Source organism: Podarcis raffonei, chromosome Z, assembly GCF_027172205.1.
Source record: "Podarcis raffonei isolate rPodRaf1 chromosome Z, rPodRaf1.pri, whole genome shotgun sequence".
Taxonomy (NCBI): Eukaryota; Metazoa; Chordata; class Lepidosauria; order Squamata; family Lacertidae; genus Podarcis; species Podarcis raffonei.
In genome coordinates this window covers 19081001-19101663 of record NC_070621.1, presented here as the reverse complement: position 1 = coordinate 19101663, position 20663 = coordinate 19081001, and the positions used below count along the sequence as shown (strand labels likewise).

Sequence of the window (20663 nt, the reverse complement as noted above, 5' to 3'; positions counted from 1 at the left end):
GCAGGAAGAGTAAAGTGCTTAACAGTGACTGGAAGCCTCAGGCGAATATTTGGGCTATCTGAAGAATGGGATTCTTTTCCTCTCCTACTGCCCACTTACCCATGGCCAGCCTTTTCCTCTGCCACTATAGAGTTACAGAAGCTTAGCCAGTGGTAGCTTCAAGTATGCTTGCAATGCCCCATCATGAATAAAAGCCTTGCTGGATCAAGCCAATGGATTATCTAGTCCAGCATCCAATTCTCACAGTGGTCAAGCAGATGCCCCGAGGGGAACCCTACAAACAGGACCTGAGTACAACAACATTCTCCCCTCCTGTGGTTTCTGGAAAATGGTTTTCAGAGGCAGGAAGTGACTGAAAACGGAGGCAGTACACTGCCATCATGGCTGATAGTGACTGGTAGATCCACAGAGGCACATCAGGACTCTTAATTTTTAAAAGACATTCAAATTGGTGGCCCCTGCCACATTGAAGCCAAGTTTTAACTTCTGTGAAAGAGGGGCAACTCAAACCAGTGACTACCAGAAAGATGTCCCCCTATCCCAAATCCATTTGTGCACAACAGTGATGAACAGGGGAGATTCCTGCATCTTTGGGGCATTTATAGGTGTGAAATTTGCCATGAGGCACAAAATTCAACCTATTAAAGACACAAGCTCCTACTCTAACATGGAATCATATTAATTTCCTTTTGCATTATTTACTCTGAGCAGAGTTTAACATGTCACAACATTTAGGGGTGGGGTCCTGCCTTTTCTAAATGACTGAAAGCTTATCCTAACCTGATGGAATGCCTTCTGTTTGCTTTGTGAGGATGTTTGATGGTGAATCAACAATGCAAACTGCAGCTGAAGAAGAAGGAAAGCTTGACACATTTGAAATAAGTTTTTAGAAATTCAGCTCTTGGTTTATTAAATTATGGACACAAATGCAGTCCAGAGCAGTAACAAGCAACCAAATGGTGGAAGGGTAAACCCAAAACTCCAACATGCCTGCGGCCCTGCTTTGCACCTGTTGACAAGTCAAAATTTAGTCTTGCCACAAAGAATACTGATTTTTGTAGCCAGCTGGGAAGAGACAAGCAACAAAGGTTCTTGGTTCAATGAAACCAGAAAGCCTTCTATTTCTTAATACTACTAATCTATGTCCAGGTCTGGGAATGAGGGAAGATATCCGAGGCCCTTCCCAGGAGTTGCAACATGCCATCAGCACTCTCCCTGGCACTTCCTACTTCAAAAATAAATGTGCCTGTTCCAAATGGGAACTTTGCTCTTTCTGGAATTGAGAAAACCATGTGTTTTGGGGGGCAAATGAAGCTAGCAGCATGCTCAAATGTTTCTGCATATTCAGCTTCTTGGTGGCGGGGAACAAATGTAGTAAAAATACAGATGCAGAATGTTCCCAGAGCTGGTCCCCAGAGGCACCTGATGAAAACCAAGATGTGAGCGCATGGTCTTAAAACACAAAAAGGATGCCCATGACCCTTTTTCAGGCAACAAGCTTCCCAAAACGGCATCAATGAGACAAGGGAGCATCTCAGTCTAGGAAAGTCTCCCCCCAGCTCCACTGGACAAGCTTGTTGCCTTCTTGTGATCAAGTGTCTACAAAGAGCCAGTCACTGTCAACCTCAAGAGTATTCCTTCCATGTTTCCAGGCACAGCAGCGACAAGGCAGTTTCAAAGACCTGATGGCAGGAGGCCCCAAGCGACAGATGCTGGCGCTCTTTCCTGCACAGGCCTTTTCACTGCGGGGAGCAGTCAGAAGCTCCTCTTGTGCCCAGCTCAGAAAAGCCCTCTTTGGGTGGCCCTTTGAGGTCAGGAAACAGAACAGACGGCACTGGCTTTTTGGTCCTTGAGTGCTTGCTTCCTCTGAAGTTCCCTGGTGATACGTCGCCTGATGCCAATCAAGTAGAGTTCTCGATCAAACAGGCCAGCAGCCAGTGGGATGCTGGAAAGAGACAAGGCAGCATTTAGGTGGGAAGTGACACGCAGGTGGAGGAAGCTGCATCTTCACAAGCCATAAAAGCAGGACTCCTGGCATCTCCAACACTTGTTGAACTCTTAACTCCCAGCAACCCCAGTAGCCAGCATCGTCAAGGCTCCAGGAAGATGCTGGTGCTGATGGTGGGGAGTATTATTCAGCAACATCCAGAGGGCCTCTGTTTCCCCATCCTTGCTGTCAAGGGATATCCATGCCAGGTGTGGGGAACGTCCAGATGCTGCTGGACTATGACTTCCACCAGCCCCAGTGGCTGAGTAGGATGAGAGGAGTTGAGAGAATAATAATAATAATAATAATAATAATAATAATAATAATGTATTACTTATATCCCACCCATCCGACTGGGTTGCCCCAGCCACTCTGGTTAATCATGCTACTGTCAAAATCAAGACTTTTTACTGAATTAGACCACACATCCCTCTCTGGGGACTAGTCTGCAAGACCTGTGCTGCCTGCCCATGACGCAATTCCTGTGCCAATGTGGTTCCCTACAGCAGGGGAACAAGTGCTACCAGTCTGCTCTCTCTTGGAGGCTGCTTAGTACCTACCCCTCACCTCCAGCCCTCCATCAGATTCATGCCAAAGGCCACCACGACGCAAAGTGTCAATACTAACTTGTCTCTTCCAGGCCTGACTTTGACACGAAATAACCCATATACAGGCCGGTGGTCTGACGTTTTGATCCCAAGGCAGGAAGAGTATTTCACAGCTTGAATGTCATCCTTGTGACGGCTCCGGTAGATCACACGATCCTGAGAAGTCCAAGGGGCAAAGAGGGGAAAGGTGAGTTAATCGCTACAGCAGAGAAACAGCCAGCTCTCTTCCAAGGGCACTTTCCTTTTCACAAGCATAAAAGACACTCAGTGGTAAGTGCTGTACTTCTTTCCCACCAAGGCACAATATCATTCTTCCTGAAGTTTCCAGGTGAGATGCTGTCTGCTGCTCATGTAGAAGGTCTTACCGTGTACGATGGTGTCCTCTGCTTGGAGGTAGTATCGTAGGAGTCCTGCCCAACATCAAACTTGTAGGAAGGGCGGAAAAGAATGGGAGCCTCTTGGAACCCCTTGAAAATTGATCCTGTGGGAGGGAAGGACGCAAAGAGTCAACTTTCCCCGTGGCTTCATCAGGGCTGAATCAAGCTTTAGTTTGGGGATGGAAACATGGCTGTGATATACTCCTTACCACTGGCCATTTCCTTAATCAACTGGTCATGCTGTAGCAACTTAGACATGTCCGCTTCCAGCCCTTGGCTAAGGATCTGTTCCACCACCTCCCGATCCTCGTTCAGGCGGAAATTGAAGTCCCCAAACCAAAATACATTGTCAAAGTGGGTTGTGACGTCTGCTGCAGAGCCAAATGAAAGGGAGCTGGGATTAGGTGAGGAATCTTACCATGACCCTATTTCAGCTGAAGATCCAAGATGCAGAAGTTCAGCAACCAAATTGTGAGATGCAGGAGTTTGATGAGATTGTCACAAGCCTTGACCTTCAAGAAGCACGTAAATAAACTGCTAAGTACTGCCACTGTTAACATTCTAAATTAAGGGGGATGCCTCCACAGCAGCTTAGCTCTGGAGCTCCCTTCTTCAAGGGCTTTATGTTCTCTTATGTTTACTGGGCCAAAGGAAAAGAAACTATAAGTGATGAGGTTTTCAATCTCTCTAAAGATTGTGGACTTCCTCCTCCTTCCCTGCAAGGAGGGCAGCAGATTAGAAGTTTCAGCCTCTAGTTAGTGGAAAGCCATTGCCTGTAATTGGCAGTTCCTCTACGTCACACTAAACTGTGGTTTAGCATGACATGCATGAGCAGGAGGAACTCCAGCAAATTTCAGGCTTTGCCTTGCAGCTGGAAGGAGGAGCTCAAAAACATTCACTTTGGCTTGTGTTAACTGTGTTTACCATTAACCACATGAGGGCTAGACCACTGATTTGGAGAGGAAAATCAGCTTATTTTTTAGAACCAAGTTTTCCATGGTGGTTTACATTTACTGGGAAGGAGCAGCTCATTACAAAATTACAAGTATTTCACACAACAAAAAAGGGCCTTTCTTCCAGACATCAAGCTACTCACAAGGGCTGGAGCGATAGGGGTTGGTATCTGGAATGTTTTTTGGAAGTGTAAGAGCCTGGATGGTTTTGTTGTAGTCCAGGACCCTCTCGTACACTTTGCCATCTCCAGCTGAAAAAGAAAAGACAGTCTGCTTAATGCAAGGCCTCTTGAAAACAGGGGACAGGGGACAGAGTTCATGGGTAGCTTGCTCTGGCAATTAATTATCAAGAGATTCCCATATGGAGAAGAGGCGATGGATTCTGTTTTGAAACCCAGCTGTACTGCACAGGTCCTGGGCAGGATGGGGTGTGGTCCACAAGGCTGAGTCAAGGCAGCCCAATTTAGCAGTCAGCACCACCAAGCAGGTTAAGCAAGATTTTCCTCAAAACAGACTGCCCAAGGATCCAGAAATGCCACACATACAAATACAGACATCCTGCAACAGAAAAATGGGAAAAGGACAAAGACTGGGGAGAGGGATAAAGCCCAGAAATGCCAACAGAGGATAGTACATTAATTTCTCCACCCCATAGAGAAGCTCTATGTAATCTATGACTTGGATGAAAACATCTGGTCAATTGCCTTTCCTCTGCTTCCGTCTCTCTCTCTCACACAGTCCCATATTCCACAAATACCCAGCCTGATCTGCATGGTTCATTTTAGAGCCTGCTCTTGAAATGAGATGTTGGTGACAAGTCCCATTCAAACCATTGATCCTGGAAAGAAGGGGCAGCAGTGTTCCTTGCCCCATCTGCTGCTTATATATGGGGATGGGGGCCTGAGGAGATACTCACATGTGAAGTGGGAGGTAATGAAGAGGAAGGAAGTGCCGAAGAAGGTGAAGCAAACTCCGAGGGCCCCCTTGGTCTTGATCTGAGACACAATGCGAGTTGTCACGGTGGCATATTCCACCTCTGGAAGGAAGGAGGGAGAGAATGCCTGTCACAGGTGATGCACCCAACTCGTGGCCAACCCTGACCTCTGGCATAAACCAAGATCACAGGCCAGTGGTGGTGGTTAAACAAGGGACTTTCCTTCCAAGAAAAGTTGAAGCTTCTGCTTATATTGGTGCAGATTTCATCACATTGAAGAAAAACAGTAACAACCGACCCCTGGGTTTGAGTCATTTTAATTCTGTTGGATATTGCGGTTTTATGGGCATTTTTAAAATTAGATTGATTATAAATGGCTAGCTTCTCTCTCTCTCCTATCTCCCAGTCCCTACTTCGGAATGGTTTTCTAGGATTTGGGATATAGCAGTAATGTATAATATAAATTAATTTATTGTAACCATGCATGGGGAAATATTCTGTATGAATTATTGAAAAAAAGAGCAATTTTAATTTTGGTTTGGAATTAGAAGTTTGGAGAAGACATTAAGACCCTGTTTATTATTTTTGTTACTTTAAAAAGAGTAATATATTATGTGCACATTTTTTTCTCTTTTTGTCCTATTCTGTGAAACATAGTAAGAATGAGAAAATATTATGTATGGTTTATTTTAATTTGCTGGAAGCTGCCTTAACCCCTAAAGGATAAATAAATAAATACTGTCCCTAAATAAATTTAAATCCAGCTTGATTAGATTTAATACTTATACCTTGCTTTTCTATCCAAGTAATAATCAAAGCAGCTTAACAATGCAAAGCAACGAAAAACTAACTAATAAACTGAAACTGATACGGGGACAAATAGAAGAAAACACCTTTACCCCGGTATGGCTCCCCTTTATCACATACACAGCCCAACAAGACGACAAGAATCCACCAATAGCATACAAATCAATATGGTTAATTTGATGCAAAAACACCCACCCACCCCACTCACACATGAAAACAAAGTTCACCATGGCCAATCACAAACAAACAACCACACCCTAGGCCAACCCCAGCCTCTCTCACCATCAAAGGAACACAAGCAAATAGTAACGAGAACCCACAAAAGTGACGCTGACACAAAACCCCACCTATACACTAAGTAGAAGCATCGCCACCCCCCCACCCCCCTCACCCATTCCCCTCTTCACCTCTTTCCCCCTTTTCTTCCTAATATAACACTAATGTCTCATCAAATGAAACTGATCTGTAGAAAATGTAACTTGAAAAAAGAGACATTGCACATACTTTTGTAAATCAAGAAACCTTTAATTAAAAATGTTTAAATTAAAAAAAATGCAAAGCAACAAAAATACTAAAACTACATATTCAAGATCAACGATAAGAAATTCAATGCATAAATGATTTAAACTTTTTTCAAAGACCACCCAATTGGCAAGCCCCACCTGAGCAGAACCAGATGAGGTCCCTCCGCAGGAAAACCGACATGTAGAGTACACCGTGAGATGCCGCATAGAGCATGACGTAATGGGGGCCCAGCGTCTCCTGCAAGCGGATCTCCCACTCACGCCTGGCAGGGGGAAGCAGAGGAAAGGAAACCTGTTGCGCGAGCTTCTCCTCACCCAGCCTTGAACTCCACCAGACATGTTTCAAAAAGGCTTGCTAGTGACAAGTGTCAGGCTCATTTACATGACATGGGGTGTCTGACACTGTTCTAAAAAGTGCAGGGAATCCTCAGCAGTGCCCCCAGATTTAGGTTGTACCCAGCTAAGTCCTACTCAGAGCAGACCCACTGAAATAAATGAACGTAAGTTAGTGTCATGGACTGGCTGGATGCAGAGCAGCTGGGGAACCCCTTAGGGAACCCCTAAGGGAGGAAGGCTCAGAGCCAGAGGATTTGTGCTGAGACTATGATGCGTGGTCAGAGGGAGAAGGAGCAGGTTGGAAGGAGGAGGTGTCAGCAGTAGGAGAGGTGGCAGGGTTTAGTGAGCAGGAACAGGCTGTGGCAGAGGGCAGTTCAGACTGAGGCTGAAGCAGATGCTAAAGAGGAAAGGGATCAAGAGGCTGCTGAAGAATACAGGGAATCTCCGCCTACTGCTGCGACCAGCTCCCCTCACCCAGTCTCTGAGAATGCACAGAGAAATGAAAAGAGCAGTGATTAGTTTTGTGCAGACGCGGTTTGCGACTGCATGGGGAAAACTCTGGAGAGAAGAAGTCTTAGAGAGGGGTGGGAAGGCAGGAAACTTTAGTCCTTGCAACTGCTTCATTGGGGCAAGACCTCCTAGGAAAAGTTGCTGAGACCACTAGGCTGAGCTCTGTGGCTGGTTTCCTTGAATAAAGATTTAACTTCACTGGCCTCGGGTGATTTGTTGTTTTTGTTACTGACCTACACTTGACTCAAGCCCTGACAGTTAGCCATGTCCATCAGCTTAAATGCATCTACTCTGAGTAGGACTAGTACTGGATGCAACCCCAGACTTCCTAATCCTTGCAAGGAACTCTCCGCTCCACCCACAACAGAGGCAAGGCAAAGGCCTCCTGCCTCCCAGGAGCCCTGGGGCCCTTATTTCAGACACTGACAATGATCCAAACTGAAGAAACAGGGTACACTTGCATCAGGCAGCAGGAGGTCTGTACTGGCTAGACTCTACAAGGGGAGCATTGCCCTGCATGAGGTCATGTGGCAGTGCTCAGCTACAGACTTCGACCCCTTGCAGGCAAACCACCCTCTGTGCAGTGGGTGGGGGTTACGAGGCCAAAGCCAGCTTCTCTTGGTTTCCATACCTATCTGGGCAGCCTTCTTGGATCCCTATCACATACATGTCCTGGGCAAAGTCAGGGCCTGGCGGCAGCAGGAAATCATCCAACACCTCAGGAAGTTCCTGCAAGACAAGGAAGACTTTTCCAAACTTTAGGTGAGTACTTAAGTGGGAGGGTGATAGGGAAGGAGAAGGAATGGACTCTCAAGGATACAAGCGCCAACATGTTTAGGGGATGTAACCAGCAAGCTGACTACTAATCAATCCCATGCAGGTTCATTAAACCAATAGAGTTCTTTAGGTTTACAGACACACATCATGCACTCCAGGTGTGCTTCCAATAAAGTTTCCATAAAGGTATAAAACAAGTTCAAAACAGGAATCATAAAGTGGCATCACCAGGGAACGTCTACACTTCTTAAGTGGCACATGTAAAATGTCACAAGGGATGTGAGCAGGAATGATCTACTCTGCCATCTTGTTTGTTGTATGTGGGCAAAGCTGTTATTGTGGCCAGATTTGCAGGATGTGCATGACAGAGGGAGGAAGAGGCTTCCCAGACAATTTTGGACACAACTATGCATAGAAACATAAGAAGCCGCTTGATACTGAGTCAGTCCATCTAACTCAGTATTGTCTACAATGACTGGCAGTAGTGGCTCTGCAGGCTGAAGATGCCTCTGGAGATGGAACCTGGGACTTTATGCATGCAAAGCAGGTACTCTGCCATTGAGCTATGATGGCCCTTTCCAAATAAGTATTCTTGACTTGGCCAGGCTCCCTGGATCAAAGGCCAATCACCAGGCAAAGCCCCCAGCCAGCCTTTTTCTTCACTCACCTTTTGGCCCTGCATATTCCAGGTGGCAACAAAGATGCCAATGTTCCGGTCAGGAAAATACCGGTTCAACTCCTCTGCTCCCAGCAGTGCACCAGTCGCCAAAAGGCTGCCTTCCAAATAACTTCTGTAGGGAAAGATAATGCATTGTTATTTCTTTTAAAAAAAATATTATAAATTTGCTTCATTTGAGGCTGAAGTGAAAACTGCCCAGTGATGCAACAGAACTAATGTCCTGCCTGGCTGGGGTTTCTTTACAGGTGGAGGTGTGCTTGCCACATCCTGCACTCTTGGTGCTTGAAAGATGGGTCTGGAAACAGAACAACAGCTGATGAGGCCACTGTGATAGTGAAGGAATACACTCCTAAAACCCAACACATAAACCTGTTCACTGCATTCAAGACCAAACTCCTCCAAGAGAGTCCCATTGAGAATATGCAGCAGTAAATCAAACTGTAAGATGTAACTCAAGCATGTGTCACTATGGCCAGATCTGCACCCTCAAGGCGCTGGCTGGCATGTCAGTCTAAGTGGAGCTGGGGCCTTGCTGGCCAAGGCTGTCACCTGGACAACTGTAATGCTACAATCCACTATCCCATATTGCCTTCCTCATTCTTTCTTCCTTGGGAAATGAAAAACAAAACAAAAACAGAGTTTGGGAAACATCCTATGAGAGTCAGGGAAGGCAGGCAGGTGGGGAATTACCTAGTTGAAAGGTAGTGCCCTTCTATTATGTATTGGTGTAACAAAATATAGCAGGATGCTGAATCATAAACACCACTGGGAATCCTGTAAAATATATTATGTACTTCTATTTATTTGCTCCTTCATTCCTTTCTTCAAACAAGTTGTGCTTCTTAGTGCTATTTATTTCTTTTTGTGTGTATTTATATTCATAAGCTATGGGAAATAAAAAGATGAAAGCAAATGAACTAAAAGTTTAAATCAAATATATTTTGAAAATCTAAGGGGCCCTTTCAGGAAAGAGATGAGAATGGGTTATCAGATTCCTGCCAACTCCTGTTCCTAAGTCTTTCCCTGGGACGACCTCAGGGATTTTTTATTCCAACAGAAAATTCCGTCCCCACCTCAGTGAGAATTAGCATAAGTGTACCTGTGGAGTAATGCTCCTCATAACTCCCCCTCTTGAGCTCCCCCCACGCTACAAGGACCCTACCTGTTCCGCACATCCCTGACGCGGATGGGGGTCAAGAGACTGAAAGTGGACTTCATGGAGGTGGTGGAGCAGTTGTCACAAACCATCCCGCGGCTGTGGAGCCTGGTGTCACTCCAGCTGCTGCCTGCCCTTGGAAAGGCACTCTGGGAGCAAAGCCTGTAATCCGCCCAATCTGGGTCGATCCTATTAGTTGTCCTCAGAGAAGGGAAGGAGCCATCAAGCTCCAGAGGGGGCGGAGGATGGGTGGGCATCACTCTAGACAGCTTCCCATGCAAGTTGCCATGCCTGGTGGGGGGCGCCTCTGAAGCTTGCTGCAAGCCACAGAGGGATTCCTGGTCACAGTGTGAATTGCTTGTGGAGGCTGCCATCTGTCCCAGAGGATTCTCCCCTTGGAGGGATCCATTGGAGGAGCCCATCTCGGAGGGATCCACCAAGCTGTCTCGGCTCATCCTGAAGAGCCTCCTCCTCCGCCAGATCAGTTCATCGAGAGAAGAAGTTCGCTCAAGTCTTGGGGGCTTGCGGGGAGGCTTTGGGGTGAATGACCTGAGCTCCGTGTGGGCCTGGAACCCTTCTAGATGGCTTTCCAAAGCGTTGTTGAAAAAGGAAGCCTGGATTTCTTGCTGGTGCTTGGAGAGGAAATCCACGTTGTCACCCGCCTCCTGTCTGGCAGCCCGAGCAGCCTCCTTGAGTGGTATGTTTTGTGGTACTTTGTCCTCAGGGTTTGGTGTGTGCTCCATTGTCCCCTAGGAAAATCCATTGGATATCCCATCTATGCGGAAGTCAAGGCAACAGCCTAAGGCATGTTTTCCTGAGTGGGAAAAGAACCCCAATCAGGACACCAGTGTCAGGAACGGAAGGCCCGTTGCCTGAACATGAAGATGCATTGCTGGGATCCACCTAGGAATAAAATAACAACAACAATGTATTTTGTATTATTATTATTTTTTTTTAAAAAAAAGATTAGCCAAGATCTCCAGGCATTATTAAAGGCTTCCCATCTAAAGCTCCCAACCTCCACACAGGATCTCCGCTTTCTAGAATAACTGTTTTTTATTAGTTTTTATAGGAGTGCTTTTGGTGTTTTATGTTGTTATCGTGTTGGACTGTGAATATGACATTCTGGGCTCCCTTTGGGCAGGACAAAGATGTAACAAGCAAATAATTTAAATATATTATTGATTAGCCAGATCACTCCCATTTGACAGGTGGCCAGCTGAGTGACTCACAAGTCAGGAACCTGGGATGAGGGTGCATCAGTTGATTCAGGGGTGCTTTATTTCCACAGCCTGCAACTGTGTGGGAACACCGTCATGAGCAGTGACAGTGTTTGTGTACACAGAATCTGCCTGGCAGTAGCTGTTCAAGTCTAAAGCTCCGGAAAGGTGCTGCCACTCTAAGGCTCAGTCACACCCCTCCGTTTCCCAGAGAAGCTGCAAGGACCCATAGCTACAAGCAAACAGTTTGACTCAGCCAACACACCTTTTTCCATAGCAGGTTTCTCAGGGATTGCTTGAATCAAGAAATATGAGGTTGGCAGTCAATGTGGCCCAGTGTTTGGGAAGAAGACAGGACTGGATTCAAGACCTGCTTCTTCTACAGCCACTCTTGCTTAGCCTCTTTAGCCCTGTCTATAAAATGGGAATAGCAGCTGCCTCTGTAGGCTCAAGCACGCTAAGCAGCAGTGGCTGATGGCTCTATCCTAAGGCCTTTGTAAAAACTTTAGCATACACTGTGAGTTTCAATGGGATGTTTAAGCAGCTACCCAGCTATGTTATACTAGAGAATAGAGCAGACCCACTAGAGGTTAATGGAACTAAGTTAGTCGTGTCCACTATTCTGCAGTGTGTGTTTATACATTTATATTGACCTAAAAAATAAAATGCTGCTGTGATACAGTATTTCATACAACCACACACACACACCAATGCATGTAAGCACGAAATGGAACTCTACCAAAGTTTTCGCTGGATCCCTTTTAGAATTGCGGTTTGTCACCAAGATAATACATATGTCATTGTGATTAACCAACAAAAAATATCATTTGTATTAAAGCAGCCGATGAAGGAGCGATTCAAACCGTTTCCCTGCATATTATTCACAGTAATAATATGTAACACAGTAACATGCGTATACACACACAACGTGCGTTGAGACACCCTGTCCCGGGACAAGCCCCCACCCTCATCCTCTTCCCTCCAGTCCCACCCCCCGCCTCCATCAGCACCCCCAAACCTGCAACTCTCTGAATGAGGCCAGGCCGCTTTCCTCCCCGGCCTCTCGTCGCCGCTGCCCTCCTCTGCCTCCTCCTGCGCGGCCTCCCTGCTGCTCCTCCCAGCCGCCTCACTCCGCGAGGGGAGCCAGAAGCTCGAGTCCTTCTCGGAACCGCCGCCTCAGAGATGGGCCTAGCGGCGGGGACTCCAATTCCCATCAGCCCCTGCGAGGGCGGCCAATGGCAGGGCATGACGGGAGTTGGAGTTCCGAAACACCTGTAGAGGTGTTCTGGAGGGGGTGTCTTCCCCCCCACGGACCACCACGACGTGGGCTTTTAATACTTTAAAATAAATGGATACTGCCTTTCTATCTTTGAAACAACAGCAACATTAGTAGTAGTACTTTATATAGTATGGCACCACTTTTAGCGGTTTTTCAACCTGTGGGTACCCAGATGTTGTTGAACTACAACTCCCATCACCCCTAGCTAGCAAGGCCAGAGCTCAGGGATGATGGGAGTTGTAGTCTAACAACATCTGGGGACCCACAGGTTGAAAACCGTTAAAAGTGTCCGTGGTACATTGTGTGAGGGATCCCTACATTAGTCCCATACTGTAGCCGTGGGCTGAAAGACTTTAAAAGCAGGAGCACCTCTGTGGCCCTCCTGGGATTACTGGACTCAAACTCCCATCAGCCCCTGAGAACACATCCAATGGCCAGGCATGATGGGAGTTGTAGTCCAATAACACCTGAAGGACCACAGCTCTCCCCCTGCTCCTCTCAAATTCAGAGTTTTACTCATTTACTATGAGTATATTTCATGTTCCAACTCTCCCACTTCAATCTTCACAATGACCCTGTGAGCTAGGTAAGGCTGAGAAGGAGCCACAAGCTCCAGCTGGCTGTGTCCACTGTTAGCTTCTACTAAGAGCAGACCCACTGAACCTGATTGGACACGACTAACAGCAGTGTATTGATTTCTGTAGGTCTGCTCTGAGCAGACGGCAATCCTAGTTTTCCAGCTTTTTTATTAGCATTATTTAAAACATGGTGCTGAGGGGGAGATGCCTATGGTTCTACTGTGGCGCACGGTAGGGTCTTCTGTTGTTGTGACCAGCCCCTCCCCTTTGAAAGAGATATATTTTGAGAACCCCAATTCTTCTGCGTGAACCCCCAATAACCACAAGCCAAGTAAATTGTGAAACGTGCTTCAGAGCACAAAATATTTTATTTTTTAAAGAATGTACAGTGTGTTGATTCTAACATTTAGAGAGGACAGGGAGAAGGCTCTCTGTGCCAAGGAAAACCTCTTGAGCTGAGAACATGTTTTGGCGGGTCCACATGAAAAGACACAGAATCAGAGACAGCTGCACAAAAAGGGCAGAATGGCCAGTGGGGCACAAGTATTTGAGAAGACTTGGAAGGTAAAAAAAGAAGCAGCCATCATCACACTGTCAGCAAAAAGTCCAGGGCTCTTGAATGTGGATCGTTAACAATTCCTCCTGAACACAAGTAATCCCTTCATCACATATTTAAGGCTTTCCAGATTCCAAATATGTGGATTTAACCCATAAACACTCCAGTCAATATTAATAAATCAGTAATAATCATCATGATTTATTTATATGCTGCCCATCTGACTGGGTTACCCCAGCCACTCTGGGTGGCTTCCAACAAATTAAAACACAATTAAGATCAAACATTTAAAATTCCCTATAGAGGGCAGCCTTCAGAAGTCGTCTAAAAGTCAGATAATTGTTTATTTCTTTGACATCTGATGGAAGAGCATTCCAGAGGGAGGGTGCCACTGCTGAGAAGGCCCTCTTCCTGGTTCCCTCCAACCTCACTTCTCGCAGTGAGGAAACCACCAGAAAGCCCTCAGAGCTGGATCTCAGTGTCTGGGCTGAATGATGGAAGTGGAGATGCTCCTTCAGGTATGCAGGGACAAAGCCGTTTAGGGCTTTAAAGCACCAACACTTTGAATTGTGCTTGGAAACGTACTGGGAGCCAATGTAGATATAATTTGGGACCAGTGTTATATGGCCCCAGAAGCTGCTCCCCATCACCAGTCTGGCAGCCGTATTCTGGATTAGTTGTAGCTTCTGAATCACCTTCAAAGGTAGCCCCACATACAGCACATTGCAGTAGTCCAAGCGGGAGAAAACCAGAGCATGTACCACTCTGGCGAGACAGTGTGCAGGCAGATAGGGTCTCAGCCTGTGTACCAGATGGAGTTGATAAGACAGCTGCCCTGGACAGTGTTGATCTATGCCTCAATGGACAGCAGTGAGTCCAAAATGACTCCCAGGCTGCACACCTGGTCTAAGGAGTCCAGTTACCCCATTCAGAACCAGGGAATTCCCTGCACCTGCCCACCCTCTGTCCCCCAGAAACAGTACATCTGTCTTGTGAAAATTCAACCTCAATCCATTAGCTGCCATCCATCCCCCAACTGCCTCTGGACACCCGCATAGTATGTTTACCACCTTCATTCGTTCTGATTTAAACAGGAGGTAAAGCTGGGTATCATCCACATATGGTGAACATCTAGCTCAAACCCCCTGATGATCTCTACCAGTGGTTTCAGTGTGAAAAAGCATGGGGGAGAGAGGACAGAAACCTGAGGCACCCCACAAGTGAGTGCCCAGGAGTCCATTCACTTCCCACTCCTTTCTGGACATGATGCAGGAGGAAGGAGCTGAACCACTGCATAACAGTGCCTCCAACTAAACATCTCTTTCATCTCTTCAGCATGATTGGTTGTGGTGGGTGAGTGAATTGGCTCCATCACTACCAGAGCAAATCTTAACCCAGCACATAAATAAATATTTAAGTCTCCCTCCTGTTGGGGTTCTGTCAAGCTTAAGAGGGTGTGAGTGTGGCCTACTTCAAAGGGAAGGTTGGCTAAATCAAAATCTGCTTGATTTATTAGAATACCACAGTGATTCTGATCATGAAGTAAGAGAAAGACCCTCCCTCACTTAAAGAACAACAACCTTTAAACCATTACTGCATTAATTTAGAGATTTATAACCAAGAGTTTGAGAGAGAGAGAAAGAGAGAGATATATTGCACTTCAAGAGGAATCGCCAGAGAGAGGAGAGCATCATCTACGATATAAAGAGCTTCTGGGAGTTGTTTGTTTTTTTAACTATACAGTGGCTGCAGAAGGAGCCTAAACACAAACTACATACATACTAGAGAAAATCCACTTCCAATTAATTTTTAATTACAAATCACAGTTTTCCTTTTTCCTTTTTTAATTCATTATACATATATCTATTTGGATGAGCTATGTTTCCTGCCTCCCACTCAAAGGGAGGAGGTGTATTGTGGGAGAAAGGTCAATATGTCAAGAAAAATCCCAGCCAAATATCTCTTAAATGCTTCAGGATAAGCAACAAATGCAGGCTGGTGGTTTTATATGCATAAAACTGTGCCCCAATCCCTGTAAGGCCACAAACTGCAGTGTTAAAGGTGACAAATATCCCCCTAAATATTGGGAAAGAGCTCCCCTTTCCTAAAGCATTCAGAAACCACTGAAGAATATATGGATTCCAATCAAAGTCAGCCAAAGGGTGGGGGGAGGACAGCCCTCTCCACACCTCTCTTTTGATTCTTGCAGCAGAGAGTAGCCATTTCATTACTGGGGATTTGTCTCTCTCTGGAGTTAGAACACTCCAGCTGGCTTTTACGTAACGGGGTGCATTTGATGACTGATGCAAGTCAAGAGTCTCAGTGGGAAAAGCCACCAAAACAAATCTTCCCCTCAATATGAGAGAGGACAGATTCTGTACGTGGCATGGGATTTTGAGAAATTCTTTGTAAATTCATGTGTGACGGCCCAGGTGACAGACTTGCTGGGTGCTATTTTAAGGTGGGGTATTTTCTCTGTCCAATTCTGCCATGTCTTGAGTTTCCTGAAGCTGCAGCAGACTGGAAAAAGACAAGAAAAAACAAAGCTGAATCCAATTTCTACCTACACAAGAGAAGAAAAAAATCAACAACCCACAAACAGAACATTTTATTTATTTATTAAATTTGTACAGCGCCCTATACTCGTTTGTCTCAGGGCAGGTCATACCAGGGACATTTTCATAAATGTATGGGAACACTACTTCCCTTTGACTCCAAGTTGAATAGATAAACTCAAAATGCAAAGCATCTGGAATTCTGTGCCAAATCAACCTGAATCCCCAAAGCTGAAAGGCTTTTGCAAAAGCATCCCCCAAGCAAACCTGTGGGCTGAGGTGAGACACAAAGAAACGTCTCCTGGTCAGTGGTTCCTCCAAATGTTGCAGGACACCAACTCACAACACCTAGGGATAATTTGCCAAGCCAACTTAGGCAAGCTGTAGTCCAGCAACACCTGGAGGCCCAAAGGTTTCCCGCCACTCCCTGCTCTTGACCATTTACTCACCCCACCCCCAAAAGAATATAGGCTTTGCTCAGGATGTAAATTACGGGATGTTTTTGCAACAACTCCCCTGTGACCCTCATAACTCCCATCTGTAGAATGGGCAGAAGAGGGAGGATCTCCCTTACCAGGGGGCATGTACATGTGTTTTTTGTGTGTTTCCAGGAATGAACAACGTTACCTGCACAAACTGGGAAGGGTTGTAAAACTGGACTGTGCCGGCTGGGGGTCCTCCTGAAGGTGGCTGCAGTGGAGAAGGAGAGCTTTCCATTAGTGAGATGCAAACAAAAAGAGGCATCACCGTTTCTTACCAAGTTCATTTTGTGCACTTGACAGATGGAAGGAAGAGGTTGCATAACACCGCCAGCGCCCCCAAGTAGGTGTAGAGCAACAGAAGTTTGTTGTTATACATGGATGGAAACACACAAGACACACACACAAAAGGAACTAAACCCACGCATTCTTGGCCCTCCCCCCCCCCAGCGCTTCAAGAAGTTTCCCACATTGTCAACAGCAGCAGCAGGGTGCAGGGTCATCGCCAAACCAAGGCACATGCACAGACCCAAAATGACTTGCTTGCTTGGGGCATGCGGGAGGAAGAGCAGAAGGGGTTAATGGTGGCCAGTTGCTTGAGGAAGCACCAGCCAGCAACCTGCATTAGTGAGCTTTATGCCTTGCTTGAGAACCGCATGGTGGACTCGCCCCAATTCATGTTATCAGAGGAGCCCCCCACCCCCACGAAAGTATAAGAAGCATTTGGCTTCTCCCTCACAGAGCTGGGGGAAAGACTTCTGCACTCCTTGCATTTTAAAGGCTAAGAGGCCCAGATGAAGAAAACCTGCTTTGGAGGCTCCTCCAAATGTAAAAGGCCTTAACCCAGACAGATCTATTATCAGATCATTTCGATCTCCAGAAATTGCGCTGTTAGAAGCACCACAGCGTCCATTCCACATTTGTGAAAATTCAGTCTTTTAGTGTGGTAGGAACTCTGGAACTCCCTGCTTATTGGTGTTAGGAAGGTGCCCTCTTGCTTTAGACACCTGCTGAAAACTTTTCTGCTTCAGCAAGACTATCCAGACCCGTTTGCTTGTTTCATAAAAATTATACACCTCTCAAATGTAGAAAGAAAACGCTGGTGACCAATGGGGTGACAGATGTCGCAGCCAGATCGTGCCCTCACATCCAAAAGGAAAACCTCAAAGTGGTTTACCAAAAATTAAATAAAACAAAAGAATAAAATTGACACTAAGAAGAATTTACAGTAACGATTTAGGAATTTCAAAAATATAAAAATAGCAGTAGACTAAAAACAGATTAAAACTAGCATCAACTTTCTAAACATCTGGGCAGGCTCATCTAAACAAGAATGTTTTAGCAAGTGCTGAAAAGAGTACAGGAAAGGTCTGACATCAATAGGCAGGGGGTTCCAAAGTGCATTGGTGCTACCTGACTAGGAGATCCAAGTTCTTACAAATGAATAATGGGTATTATGTGGCACCTGTAACAGTGCCTGTTCTGTTTATAAATTTTCGAAACAAACCACCACACAAGAGGCAGCTAGTGACGTCTTGGCCCTGTGGGCAGAACCTCCAGCCTGGCTCTCCTCAGGTAAACACCTCCCCTGCAAAGCATCACACAGAGACCAGAGTGCTTTTGGTACATCTGATGCACCACCATGCAGTGGCTGTAAAAACCTTGGTCTGCCACATTCCTTCTTTTGCCCAGGGGATCAAGGACTTCCAGAGAGAGAGAATTATTTTTAAGCAGAACAGCAACATGTCCACTTGGGGATGGCGCGTGTTCCAGGTCCCCAAGTATCACTCCCCTTGTACAATAGCCTTCAGCATTATGGTGCTAACTCCCCTTCAGAGGTTGTAGGACTACAACTGCCATCACGCCCACCCACTGTTAGGGACCATGGAAGTTGTAGTCCAGCAACTTCTGGAAGGCACCAAGGTTAGAGGAAGCCACTGCAATAGTATTTGAAGGGCAGTAAAAACTCATATCTGAGTGTTTGACATGAGGAGAGTTTAATTTGCTGGGTTCTTCAATGCTGCTCTTGAGTCTTTGTTGCATTGGTTTCAATGTTCTTTGTGTTAAGCTTTAAAGATTCATCATGTTTATCTTTATGCTTTTCCTGTTTGAAGTACAATGCCCTGAATATTCATATCAAACACTGTCTAAATCAGCCTTCCCTTTAAGCTGTAGTTCAACGCTTCTGGTTGGGGAAGGCTGGTCCAAGAATTCCAACAAATAAATATGGGGGGGGGGTCACCACCATATTTTGAGGACTGGAATAAATCCAGCTCTCAGTCCTGAGTTATTTCTTTCAGCAAAGACTAAGTAAGTTGTGTCCGTCCCCCACAGAAAGAGGTGGAATGTCCAATGCAGTCAAAATTCTCAAAGGGAAGGGTTACTAAGAGAGGAAGGAGCCCAGCTAAACTTGGATCACAACTGCGACTCTCTAAAGGCAAGGAGGAATACTTCATCTTTGTGGCCTCATGTTAGTCCCATGAAATGCAGGTAGGAGAAGATGTGTATTAAAAAGTAAAGCAAACATAAAAGGGGGGGGGGGAGATGGAGGGTAGGGAGGATGAGGAGAGAACTCAAAGAGGGAGAGAGCCAGGGTTAAGGAAGGATGGCCAGCCAAATGTACCTGATTAAAATGCTGGCTTACTTCACGTGATAATGAGCTCATTGAGCTAGAGCGCGAAAGCTACAAAACAGCAAAAACACACACATACACACACACACAACAACACACACAAAAAAAGGGAATCAAAAAGTCATCATGCAGGCTTCTGCCTCAAGCTCTCTGTTCTCCTATTTTCAATAAATGGGGTGGAGAAAGGACCTTCCAGCACCAATGGTTAAATGATATGAATTACAAAAGGAGGTAAGTTAGCTTAAATTGCAGAAATAAAAAATAAAAGGGCAGGAGAGTAACTTCTTTGGTTAAACACACCCAAGATGCAGCTGGTAATGGTGCCTGCCTACAATTTGTAAATCTAGTGGGGTTACGGTTATGCATCTGCATGGCATTTAATATGATAAACCACACACATGCACAGAGGGGGAAAGAGGAGAATCTACCACCCTGCCTTTTCACATAAAAAAAGAAACTTCCGCCACAACCTCCTTCCTGTGGGGAAAGGCCACAGCTCAATGGCAGAGCAACTGCTTTTCATGCAGAAGGTCCCAGGTACAGGCCCCCATGGCCTCTCCTGGCAGGGCTGGAAATGTCCCTCCTTGTATGAAAACCCTGGAGAGTCACTGCCAGTCAGTGTAGACAATACTGAGCCAATGATAAGGCAGACTCCTCTGTTCTTTTATGCAGAGACCTGCTCAATTAGCACCCCCCACGCCCACCCCCTGCCCAGCCTGAAAGAACAGCCTGCTGGAACAGACCAAAAGTGTGGCATTTAGTCCAGCCTCCTGTTCACACAGTGGCCACCCAGATGCCCCAAAGAGAAGTTCAAGAGCAGGATTTGAGCACAAGAACACTCTCCCTTCCTGTCATTTCCAGCAACTGGATTTCAGAAGATGACTACCTCCAAATGCCAAAACAGATCTGAAAAGCCTCTGCCAACTACTCCTGGTTCTGATTTTGGAGGTAACACGAAACTTCAGGGGCAAATCTGCTCATGACTCAGTTACCTGCTGCTGCTGTCCCTTTATCTAAGGGTTTAGGACTTGCCTGTAGAGGTCCCCCCACCCACCCATTTGGCCATGCAGACCTACCTCTCCAGGCTGGGAGTCCTCTGGGTTGGAGGGAGGGAGCTCAGAGCCAGGTGGCAACACGGCAGAATTTAAGTACTCCAGGGAGAAAAACAAAGAAGCAGAATTAGGTGGCAGAACAAACCAGGGAATGGGACCCTAAAGGCCCAGCAAAATGCTACCAACAATCCAAAGATCAAAAGGCTTTTGAAAAAAATAGGTATTTTACGAAATTCTTTTCTTAAAACAGAAATCCTGCTATGGGACAAATCCATATCAGTCCCCAACAAGGGTTGTGTAACCTCCTAAAGACTTATAAGCGACATGCTGGATCAGGCCAAAGCGGGCCCATCTGGTCCAGCCTCCTGTTCTCCCAGTGGCAAACCAGATGCCTATTATGCCACAGGAAGGACCTGAGCACAACAGCAGCACTGCCCCCACATGTGTGGTCTGATTCAGAGGCACACTGCCCCTCCAGCATTGGAGGCAGAACATATCCATCAAGTTAGTAGCCACAGGCAGTCTTAATATTCTCTGAGAACATGTTAACACTGCAAATCCAACTTACTGAGGGTTCTGCAGCCACTCCAGGGTTGCTCTGGCTTCCTGGCATCAGCTGCCCTCCCGCCCCTTTCTCCTCCAAAGGCAGCTGATCCTCTGGAAC

At 46.1% G+C, this 20663-nt stretch overlaps 2 protein-coding genes across 8 annotated transcripts in view; both read right to left on the bottom strand.

The window, feature by feature from the left end:
* Window positions 1-879: 879 nt before the first annotated feature.
* On the bottom strand, window positions 880-12067 carry INPP5E (inositol polyphosphate-5-phosphatase E). Of its 2 annotated transcripts, none has more exons than XM_053374800.1 (11): window positions 11887-12067; window positions 9655-10551; window positions 8481-8604; window positions 7668-7765; window positions 6329-6453; window positions 4842-4961; window positions 4069-4176; window positions 3182-3340; window positions 2961-3076; window positions 2615-2751; window positions 880-1945 (listed from the first exon to the last, which is right to left on the bottom strand). In XM_053374800.1, the coding sequence occupies exons 2-11, from the start codon at window positions 10389-10391 to the stop codon at window positions 1813-1815; spliced, it is 1857 nt and encodes a 618-aa protein (XP_053230775.1). In that variant the 5' UTR covers window positions 10392-10551; window positions 11887-12067; the 3' UTR covers window positions 880-1812. The 2 variants fall into 2 exon arrangements, with proteins under 2 accessions (XP_053230775.1, XP_053230774.1); XM_053374799.1 differs by having other exon boundaries at window positions 3182-3343; window positions 11887-12066.
* A 994-nt stretch (window positions 12068-13061) lies between these two features.
* The window catches only part of SEC16A (SEC16 homolog A, endoplasmic reticulum export factor), a 39303-nt gene continuing 31701 nt past the window's right edge, over window positions 13062-20663 (bottom strand). For 5 of the 6 annotated variants that reach the window (XM_053374793.1, XM_053374796.1, XM_053374792.1 and 2 more), the window contains 5 exons: window positions 20568-20662; window positions 20024-20098; window positions 18939-18998; window positions 16464-16526; window positions 13062-15801 (listed from right to left, as the gene is read on the bottom strand). In XM_053374793.1, coding sequence (XP_053230768.1) covers window positions 15733-15801; window positions 16464-16526; window positions 18939-18998; window positions 20024-20098; window positions 20568-20662 — 362 coding nt within the window. In that variant the 3' untranslated portion in view covers window positions 13062-15732. The remainder of the gene's footprint in view (window positions 15802-16463; window positions 16527-18938; window positions 18999-20023; window positions 20099-20567; window position 20663) is intronic. The other variant, XM_053374797.1, reaches the window with a different exon arrangement.